The sequence below is a fragment of the Pundamilia nyererei genome, unplaced genomic scaffold (genome assembly GCF_000239375.1).
Source record: "Pundamilia nyererei isolate P.nyererei 1_Seehausen unplaced genomic scaffold, PunNye1.0 scaffold00035, whole genome shotgun sequence".
Lineage (NCBI taxonomy): Eukaryota > Metazoa > Chordata > Actinopteri > Cichliformes > Cichlidae > Pundamilia > Pundamilia nyererei.
In genome coordinates this window covers 4,359,082-4,369,137 of record NW_005187436.1, presented here as the reverse complement: position 1 = coordinate 4,369,137, position 10,056 = coordinate 4,359,082, and the positions used below count along the sequence as shown (strand labels likewise).

The 10,056-nt window shown below is 44.7% G+C and overlaps 1 protein-coding gene across 5 annotated transcripts in view; it reads right to left on the bottom strand.

Moving 5' to 3' along the window:
• Positions 1 to 637: 637 nt before the first annotated feature.
• The window catches only part of LOC102193459 (protein phosphatase 1 regulatory subunit 12A), a 19,937-nt gene continuing 10,518 nt past the window's right edge, over positions 638 to 10,056 (bottom strand). Inside the window, exons 8-25 of one of the 5 annotated variants that reach the window (XM_005730113.2) lie at positions 9,818 to 10,026; positions 9,566 to 9,675; positions 9,269 to 9,466; positions 9,024 to 9,106; positions 8,832 to 8,921; positions 8,583 to 8,684; positions 8,386 to 8,487; positions 8,220 to 8,310; positions 7,999 to 8,124; positions 7,808 to 7,928; positions 7,579 to 7,682; positions 6,227 to 6,286; positions 6,114 to 6,136; positions 5,973 to 6,036; positions 5,665 to 5,769; positions 4,478 to 4,528; positions 4,208 to 4,258; positions 638 to 1,906 (exon numbers count right to left, since the gene is read on the bottom strand). In XM_005730113.2, the coding sequence (XP_005730170.1) occupies positions 1,820 to 1,906; positions 4,208 to 4,258; positions 4,478 to 4,528; positions 5,665 to 5,769; positions 5,973 to 6,036; positions 6,114 to 6,136; positions 6,227 to 6,286; positions 7,579 to 7,682; positions 7,808 to 7,928; positions 7,999 to 8,124; positions 8,220 to 8,310; positions 8,386 to 8,487; positions 8,583 to 8,684; positions 8,832 to 8,921; positions 9,024 to 9,106; positions 9,269 to 9,466; positions 9,566 to 9,675; positions 9,818 to 10,026 (1,777 nt within the window). In that variant the 3' untranslated portion in view covers positions 638 to 1,819. The remainder of the gene's footprint in view (positions 1,907 to 4,207; positions 4,259 to 4,477; positions 4,529 to 5,664; positions 5,770 to 5,972; positions 6,037 to 6,113; positions 6,137 to 6,226; positions 6,287 to 7,578; positions 7,683 to 7,807; positions 7,929 to 7,998; positions 8,125 to 8,219; positions 8,311 to 8,385; positions 8,488 to 8,582; positions 8,685 to 8,831; positions 8,922 to 9,023; positions 9,107 to 9,268; positions 9,467 to 9,565; positions 9,676 to 9,817; positions 10,027 to 10,056) is intronic. The other 4 variants (XM_005730115.2, XM_005730114.2, XM_005730117.2 and 1 more) reach the window with 4 other exon arrangements.

Genomic DNA, 10,056 nt, shown 5'->3' with positions numbered 1-10,056 from the left:
ACCTGAGGGATATTTAGAGAGAGCGCCTCAGCCAGCCTGCCCTTCCTTATTAGGAGCTCAGCTTGTTGTCAGAGGTTCTAGCCTGCAGGACAGTGGTCCATCTTTCTACTCTCATATGAGACAAACAGATGGATGGCTCGTGTTAACTACACTTTACTGCAAGTAGGAAAGAAACACTGGGACTCGCACAGCTTCACCCATATGTCTGAGCACTCCAGCATATGTAATGACACCAGCTTCTATCATGTCAAGTAGCTCTTGATGTATTGTCCACCTGGGAGCAGAAGCAGATTAATGCAGCAGCACAAACATACTTTAAATACATCTGTGTTGGACTGTTTCCTCTTTTAGGCCTCTTGGTGTGTTACAGCTGTTCAGTTTCTCTCTTTTTCCCCCCAGTGACAGAGGACATCTGGCTACCAGCAGACAGACTAACAGACACCGTGCACATGGATGATACAGTATAGTGTGGGAAAACAGAGCTAAACACAAACAAACAGGTGACCGCAAAACATAAAAGTGAGCCACTCAATGACTAGAGTTACAAAAGAGGCAGGAATCCATCTGGGAACTGAGTGTTGTGTACACTGATAAGACAGTCAGCTTGAACAGAGGTGGATAATAACCAAGCATTTGCTACAAACACACTTTTATTAGGGTGCAGACATCCATTTAATATATTAGAAAACCAACATGTGAAGCAAGGCTACATGGAATTTTACTTCAAAGGGGTATTGTTCAAGGCTAACATTTATACACAGACTGTACATAACCATGCTCCTTTGTCAGAGGAATTGATGCCGAAAAATTATGAAAATATTTAATCCAATGACAACCAAAAACCACTCATAGCATAATAGGATGTGCAATGACCTCTGATATTCACCCATTGGTAATTTCTAACTCTACTTGCTTAAAGGCAAGCAGTCGTGAGGTGGTAAACTGAAACGTTTTCTGTCTGGAGGACAGGCAAAGCCTCGCAGATCTTTAGCGCTTTGCAGAGAATAAAGTGCTGCGGTCGACCGACCGGTCAGTTTTTGTGTGTGTGCTTTTCTTTTTTTGTTTTTAAGAGCATGGAGTGTATCTGTGGTCACAAAAATATAAAAATGATGTGGGGAAGTGCATAGGTGGAGAGGTAGGTGGCTTCAAACACTTGCACATGGAAAGACAACAACCCAACAGACCTTCACGGATGACTCCCGTTGTCAGGATGACGCTGAATGTTTAAACAAGAAAAAAGAAAAAAAAAAAAGTAGGATGCACCGAAATCTTTCTTGCCTGACAACACATTACATTTGGACTGCGAGTAGGATGAGGGGATTGGGGGGGATGAAATAAAAATAAATTGTGAATGTGTGTTGTGAGATGTGTTCACAAAAATAAATACTAACTGGGAACTTTAAGGCCCAGACTGTCTTGTGTGCATCGAGGAAGTACGGATAGGAGTGCACAGGAGTGCGTTGGCGCTCACCATGACGCACAGTTTTGCGTGTTGCACCAGACACAGAGTGTTCTGGCTGTTGTCGGGTCTCATGATGCTACTGTGGAAGCCTCTGGCCGCAGCCACGGGGTCTTTGCTGTGACTATCCGGCATTAAGGCACACAAAAGACACGCCAGCTGTTCGCATAGAAGCACCACAATCCAAGTCATGCTGTAGTGCTCATGTACGAAGGACTTTCTGCTGCTTCTCTCCCCTTCTCTCTCTCTCTCGCTCTCTTTGGCACTGGGAGGAATGTATGGCAGGGAGTGATGGATGGATAGGTGGGTGGAGGGAGGCGGGGGGATCCCTGCTCTTCATGTCACTCTCTCTCCCTGCATCTATTTGGAGAGTTTGCTGATGACACGGATGAGTGCTCCATTTTCATCTTTAAGGCGCTGGTTGTCTGCCTTCAGGTCAACCAAAACCTGGTGGTAAAGATTAAACTCACTTTAAAACAAATTCTTTACACAATATAAATGCAGCTTTTATTTTACATTTGTCGTGGTCACATTACTGGATCAATGAGCTGTTGGATGTTAAGAGATCAATACAGTCAACAGGTTTGTGACTCTGAACCAAAACCCATAAAGCTTCTTTCCCAGGAGTCGCAGCGGCAGATGGATCTGCACAGATTTGACGTCGGATGCCCTTCCTTCCTGGCACAACCTTCCCAGGGTTTTCCATCTCCTCCCAGTCTTGAACCGCAGAATCGCATTAGGCGAATGTGTTAATCTGCACTGTAGAGCCAAAAACTATGCACAATATAAATTTGTCCAATCTCCCCTACAAGGTCATCTCCATCTCACCGTCCTGCTATTTTTACATCTCTCTCTCGCTCCCTCTCTGGAAGTCAAGCTGACCTCACTTTCACGTCGAGGGATCAGAACTGGGTCTCTGGCTCTGAAGTCCACAGTGTCTAAGCCCAAAGGCAATGCCTGAGGTCAGGAGCACAAATGGAAGAAAGCTAGAGCTTTATTTTTTGACATTCATGGGCTGAGCAGTGAATTTGTCCCCCATGGTCGGGTTGTCAGCATAAAGTTCCGCTGTAACATCCTGAGGTGTTGGAGAGAGGACCTCTGCCCTCGTGTGCTGCCTCACAGTGCATTGAAGGCTTATTTATTTTGGCCTCTGCCCAACAACCAGCCCAACTTGCCAGATTTTTGCTTTCTGCAGCTTCATCCTCTTCCCATAAAATGAATTTAAAGTTGTAGGATTGCCATTTTGTCAAGGCTTTCCATCACAGATGAAAACGTGGTTGAAATGAGATATCCAAGAAGTGATTTTGAAAAACAAAAAAAGCAAACAAGAACAAAAACAACGGCCCTGGGAGCTGTTTGGCCGTACACAACACCTTGAAGAGGAGAGGAGCCTAAATTTATTCGAGTGTAGCTTTTGCAGTTTTTTCCAGCAGGCACTATGACCCACTGTAGCAAAATCAGCACATGAAACTAAACCACATCATTAATGACTTTGCCATTAACTTCTAAATCAACAAGCTCAATATAAAGAACCAGTAAACAGCACTTCCTAAAGTAAAGTAACAGCTATCAGTGTAGTTATGTGTGCTTTGTTTGTCTGATTAACTACAGGGAACAAAAAGGCTGATATAGATAACAGTGCCATTTAGTATTTCTACTTTTACATTAACAGTACAGAGAATTGACATCCTGTTGATAGGCTGGTTATTAATAAGTCAACAACTCCTTTTAAACCAAAGGGTTGATTATAAATTGCTGCCTTAGCCTCCAAGCCATCAGATGTGTGATATATATATCAGGTGTGGATAAACTAAGCATTTACATGTTACATGTTGCTCCGTCTACAGTTCACTGAGGCTTTGAATATCAGAAGTGGAACTAATAAACCAACTTGATAGCAGAGAACGAAAAAGAAAAAAGACAATAGATTCAAACCTGGATCTAAAGAGCTCATTGAATTTGAGTGTGATACTGTAATAAGACGTAACTGTTGCAACAGTCACTTGTGCCCCTTCTTCTTTTCTAAATATTCCACAGCAACCTGTAAGTGGAATTACTAGAAAGTGGAACTTTTAGCCACAAAGTTGCCGAGTCATAAACCCGTCTGCAGACTAAATAACTGCAGAGCTCCAAACCTCTGCTGGCATTAACATCAGCACAAAAAGCTGTGTGCTTTCATGGCCCAGCAGCTATGTAGGTAATGTGTAGGTGGCCCAGTACTTTTTTATATATTACACATAACTAAACACTGGATATACAGGGAAGCAGCGAGCCTGCCTCAGTCAGGTTACAAAACTAAATATCATCTTGTTTATTTGATGTTTTAGAGTGGGTGACACGATGAGCTTTGCTTTTTTTTTTACCTTACTGATCCATTTAGCTTTTAGCATTTTTAGTTATTGATTTATAAATAGAACTATTCTGTTAGAAGCCATGCTTAATCATTTGTCTACTGTTACACAGAAGTTTATTATCTTTCGAGAAGGCAACAAAATAACTCATTCTGTTCAGAGTCACAATGGAGACCGCAGAGACATAAGATGCCTCAAGTTGCTAAGCAACTAAATGAAGAAATTGGCTCCAACAGACACCACCCTCGTCACACCACCTGGACACGGTGCAAAACAGCTCTCTACCTTGTGCTCTCACCACACTGCTGGACAGCACAAGCGAAAGCCAAGCTAATCGAGCAGAAGCATGCAAAAGTGCCCGTGGGCATGATAAGAGTCGTTCTCAACATCTTCTCACCTTTAGCTCCTCCTCCAGCTCCGCCATTCGCCGCTCCAACATCCTTCGATCCTGGCGCCGGGGAAAATACGACGTGGGAGGGTGGGGAGCAGGTAGAGAGAGAAAAAGAGGGAGTGACGTAGAAGGAGCACAAAAGTTGAGCGAAAACAAGTGAGGAAGTGGTTTGAGTGAGTAGAGAATAGAAAGCGTCAACAGACAGCAGGAGTGGCTGTAGTGTGGCAGATGAAGCGAAAACACAGCAAGTAACATCATTAGCAAGAGATGCATTACCTTCCTCTCCCGCTCCAGCAGGGCTGAACAGTCGGTCAGACGCTCCTGTCTCTGTTCAATACAATAAACCATGTTTACATAACCCGCACTGGTATTTTTACATGATCACATGCAGGCCTGTATGCAAAAAGACATCAAAAAGGTACACCCTGGAACCATGGACACAATAAGCCTGCATGTGAAACTGGGAGCTCACTGCTAGTGGTAGCAATCCAGAATTGTATTTGAATTCTGCTTCCTTACACGTCCTGAGGATCCGGCCCCGTACAGAGCATTTAACTGTCACAGTGCAGGCTTACAAGTGATTTACTAGAGTTTTCAAAAGTAGAATAAGAGGCAGAGCCTTCAGCATTCAGGCACCGCACCTGTGGAACCAGCTCCCAGTTTAAGTTCAGGAGACAGATTACTTTTTTTTTCAGAAAACTTAAAGTTGCGACAGGATTAGGTGAACATGAACAGAACTCTCTCGTAGGTTCAGGCTGCTGGACTACACATCACTACTGCCATTAACATTTGTCTTCTCTCTCCTGTAGTTTGCGTTTTGCACTGTTTTTCCCCCTCTATGCTCTCCTTTCATCGACCAGTCATGGTAGACTGATTCTGCTGGACTTCTCTTGCTGTTAAAAGGAAGTTCTTCCATCCCACTGTTGCCAAGACCCTAATCACAAGGGCTCATCAATGGGGGCTCTCTGTCTAATATTTTAAGGACTTTAAATTTACAAAACAAAAACCATAGTTGTCAATTGGTGCTATATAGATCAATTTTAATTAGCGAAAAAAAATGTAAAAAAAATTACTAAATAAATAAAAATTAAAAATATCCAAATTCTAAGAACCTTTTTAATCTAGTAGCGGTCGCACTTTTCCCTCATCTGGGTAGAGAATTTGAAGGGTTGCTTACGGATCACTGACTGTACAATACACTCCCATTAGAGAATACAAAAAAAAAAAATGCAGAAGGTATGAAACCAGGATTCAAATGCAGTCGAAGGCTTAAAACAAAGGGAACATTATATGGGTTTCTATATTTAGCAATAGTATTTGAAATGAGGTTGAAAAAAATCATAAGCAGTAACAAAGAACCTGCCCTACTAGTTCCACCACTATGAGCTTCTTGCTTTGACTCTGCGTGGTGAAAGACGACAAGAACAGTTTCTGTTTGACTTTTTGTGCGTATTTGTTGTCACCTGCGTGGCCTTTTCCAGATCCAACCTGGTCTGAGTGACACTCCTCTGAGTGTCCTGGAGCTGTGACTGGAGCTGGCTGTTTTGTCTGGAAACCTCCTCAAACAACTGACAAACACCACACACACACACACACACACACACACACACACACACACACACACACACACTGGAATGCTGATTCACTGAGAAGTGATCCACACACACACACACACACACACACACACACACACACACGCAATGAAGAGTTAGGACAAATAAGGCAAATGTATCGCATGCTCTCAACAGCGATACATTTGCTGTCGGTTCACCTTCTTAAAGTCCTTCGTCTCAGATCCTCCTCCCCGTGTACGGTCGCTATAGGATGAGTCCGACCTGGTTATATGAAAACAAAAAGGTCATCCACACTGTGAATGGAGAAAATTCAGATCAATCAAAAGTGGGATTCATACCTGGAACTCAAACGTTGGTCTGTCTGTAAACAAGAGGGGGGGAAAGCAAATACCTTACAGCTCTTTTCTTAAGTTACATTCTAATGAGATCACAAACAAGAGTTCACGCAGACCTGTGAATTGAGCCCACTGGTGGAAAACTCTTCCTCTGCACTGGGATCATTGTCTTCACCCTGCAGACGACACAGACAGAACAATAGGTTCTTACAGACATTGGCCCACAACAATCTACTAACTTTGTGTTGCACTCCGTCTCAGTTTTTTGCAAAACACTGGGAAATGCCTAAAGGCTGCCGTGTGGTGGGACACACTACTGGAGTACAGAACCAACACTTATGCAAGCTCCCGAACCAAAAAACAGAGACGGACGGGAGTTAAAGGTGGTTAAGATGAGACGCATGAGCAGAAATATTACAGTGCTGTGCAGAAGTCTTAAGCCACCCCCGATTTCTTTATATGTTGGTAGGAAAGTGGTAAATAAATGGCATCAATTTACTGTCCAATTTCTGCTTCTTCTTTTTTTTTTTTTAAAAGAACACACTTCACACAGTACTGACCTATGCCAAAGTTTGAACCAGTAGCTCTTTGGAAATCAACAAACAATAACATTCCTTTCAACATGGTCAGGTACAAGGACTGGACTGGACTTGAATGAGTGAAAAAATAAGCCAATGTCCAAAGCAAAACTTTGGAAGACTTTCAGAAAGTCTGGAGGACTATTGGATGGCTCATTGGAAGTGAAACCCAAAAGAGTTAGGGGTGGCTCAAGACTTATGCACAGTACTGTATGTTTAGCTGCGATGCAAGCATTTTGTCATTGAGCAGTCCAATAATCAGATATAAATTTGTGTCTACTACATTTCTGTGAGTTAACTCTTTTCCTACAAAGACGACCTCCCTGTATCCTTAATGGCTTTTGATGCAAACCCAGTCATTTTGTTACATAAGCTGAAGTATGACGACCTGCTCGGTTCAGAGAAGAGCTTCGAGAGTTATCTCTAGTAGGCTTTCAAGGGGTAAACAGTTAAGCTAAATCAATTTGATAGTCTGCATTTTTTATTAGACTTGAATGTGAATAATTCACAAAGCCAGGAGAAACGTTACCATGTTTGTAACTTGTTTAGCCAAATGCAATAACTTACTAATGCAAAGCTAACATTAGATTCTTACCAGAAAAATAAACAGAGCGCCAAAAAAAATCTTTTCACTTGAAAACTAAAAAGGTTTTTGGCCAGCTAAAGGCACTTCAAGAGTTTTAGCTCTCTAGTGAATATTAGAGTGCCTGACTGTTTTTCCCTTCAGTGTGATGCGTTGTGCTCCTTCATAAAACCCTAAAGTCAAGTTTTCCCCTTTTTCCTCCTCATCGTACACATCTTCGTTTTCTATTTTCTCTCGCCAAATTTGTCTCTTCTTATGAGCATATCCATCCTGCATTTCATTTTTCAGATTAATAAGCAGAATTTACCTCCCCGGTCCTCTGTGCCTTCCTCCTGGCTTGAATTTGCCTCCTCTCATTGCGCTCCCTGGCCCATCGCTCTGTCTCGCTCTCCCCTGTGTTGGCCTCCACATCTGGAACAAAGCCAGACAGCAGCCTTTTAAGACCAAACTAATGTTTGCGAGCAAAAACCACACGCTGATGAGCGAAGGAAATGTGAAAACAAAAACCCAAACAAGCAACAAGGGCGGCAGCCTACCTCTTCTGTCAGAGGTCTGAGGTCTAGGTGTGCCAGCAGGTTGTGTGAGGCCCAGCAGGTCTGACTTCTGCAGGCTGGCAATACGAGACCTCCAGCTCAATTCCTGTAAACACAGCATCCCCTACTTTGTGACGTCACATGGTGTTACATAAGGACAGCAGTCAACAGGCCTCTAAAGTGCCGGCTCTCACCCCTTCCTCGCCCTTCTTCTGCTTTGCTTCTTTCTCCTTCTCCTCTTCCTTTTCCCTCCCTTTGTTGTCCGTCTTCATGGTCTGTATGGTCTTCTCTGCCTCCTGCAGATCTGTTAGCGTTACCCCCTTGAGGTGAAAGAAAACAACAAGCGCAACACAGTCAAGCGCCAAACTGACACAGCCTCTATCAGTAGGGCGAACATCTGAGCAAGTATCCCCACCTGAGTGGAGCGGCGGGATTGCCGTGCATGTCGGGAGCGAGCTTTCCTCTGCGCCTCTGCCTCCTCATCCCGCACTGGTGTCAGGTAGGACCTACATTAGCCGAAACGCAAGTTTAGCAACAAAGTCGCGCCCTTCGACATCCTCAAAGACACGCTTATCACTCACTTGCGCCTCTGCTTGGCTTCCTGTTCGCCTGCGGTCGTGCTCTGAGAGTTGGAGGTGGTAATGGCTGGTTGATCCTTCTTTTCCGTCTGTTCCTGAGGAAGTCTTTTCGTAGAAAGAAAGATGAAAGGTGACTCATATTGGTCCAGAGGAAAAAATAAAAATAAAAAATTGTACATGCAGTGTAAAATGAAAAATACCTCTGAGCCAAGACACTATTAAGGCGGCCGAGTCCAGCAGAGCTCGTTCCTGTGCTAGCTGAGGTCACGGTGGGGTCATCCAGTCTCTTTCCATAAGATGAGCTGGAAACAAGACAGAACCCATTGGAAACTCAAAGGCACCTTTCACAGCCGCGCACAAATTAGCGTTTGCCGTTAGGGGACAGCAATAAGCTGTGACAATTACACACAAACAGCAGAGTTAGACGGGCAGTGAGCAGCATGACTGACCTGTGAAGCAAAGACGGGGTGGAGCTAGTGAGATCATTTCCTGACTGACTATTGAAGCGTCGGGTGTAAGAGGAGCTACGGCTTAGCCAACTGAGAGAGAGACACACACACACACAGGGTGACAAGGGGACATATGCAGGGATTCGGATTCTGGCTTCACAAACGCGGACGTGTATGAGAGTTGAGGCCCACCTGTTGGAGTTGTCAGCAGTGTTATCTGGAATACTGAAGAGTCTCCGTGTTGGATTGGGCGGCACTCGAGCAAGCCTTGGCTCCTGAGCGCGAGGGGGAAGAGATCAGTTTGTCATTTATTTATGTGACTCAGTGAATGGAGGCAGTAAAGAAGCCTTTATTTGGCCTGTCAAGCTAGATTTATAGAAGTACGACTGTGGTTTCATGAGTGTATAAACCTATGAATCACGCGAGCGCCTGCGTACCTTGGTGTCAGCCTCAGAGCTGAGGCGGGGGCTGGAGGCAGAGCGGCTCATGCCGAGGCCGGACTCTGGAGGTCTGCTGGTGTCCTGGCTGGGGTCAGATAGCCCAGCTGAGCCCAGAGTCACAGAGCTGTCCGCCTTCCTCAGAGATGTTCTCCATGACCCCGGGGCTTCAGTGACTGGAGGCTTGCTTAATTCCTGCTACACACACACACACACAGTCAACATTTTTATTATCCTGCCTTGCTGTCACACAGCCGTATATGCATCTCATGTTCTCCAAGTCTTTTTCCCGTTTACCCTTTTCACTTGGCTCGCAGTGGTGCTTGTTGACATGGAGGTAGGAAGCAGATTGGTGGTGTTGCGCTTGTTGTTCAAGTTGTTTATGATTTCTCGCTTTTTCGCTTTCTCTGCAAGAGTGCAAAGGTTATTAAAAATGCTCTTTTGCCTTCTTTGTATGAGCGCAAAGGTCATTAGGATTAATCAATAACAATAACTCTGAACTATAAAAACAGCCAGCAGGTACTTCAAAGCAGAAACAGCTTCTCTCACCTGACTCTGCATCGCTCTCAGACTCGCTCTCCTCCTCTGAGCTGGAGCTGCTCGAGGCTTTCGCCTGGCCCTGAGACTGGTTCTGTCCCGCCTGGCCCTCCTCCTCCTCGTCCTCTGCCGGACTGCTCTGCAGGGCAGGAGGCGGAGGGTGCTTCTCCCGCTCGTGGAGGCAGATCTTCTCCTTGCTGCTCATACGAGAGATAGAAGTCCTGCAGGGGCGGGGCCAAGGTGGGGGTGGG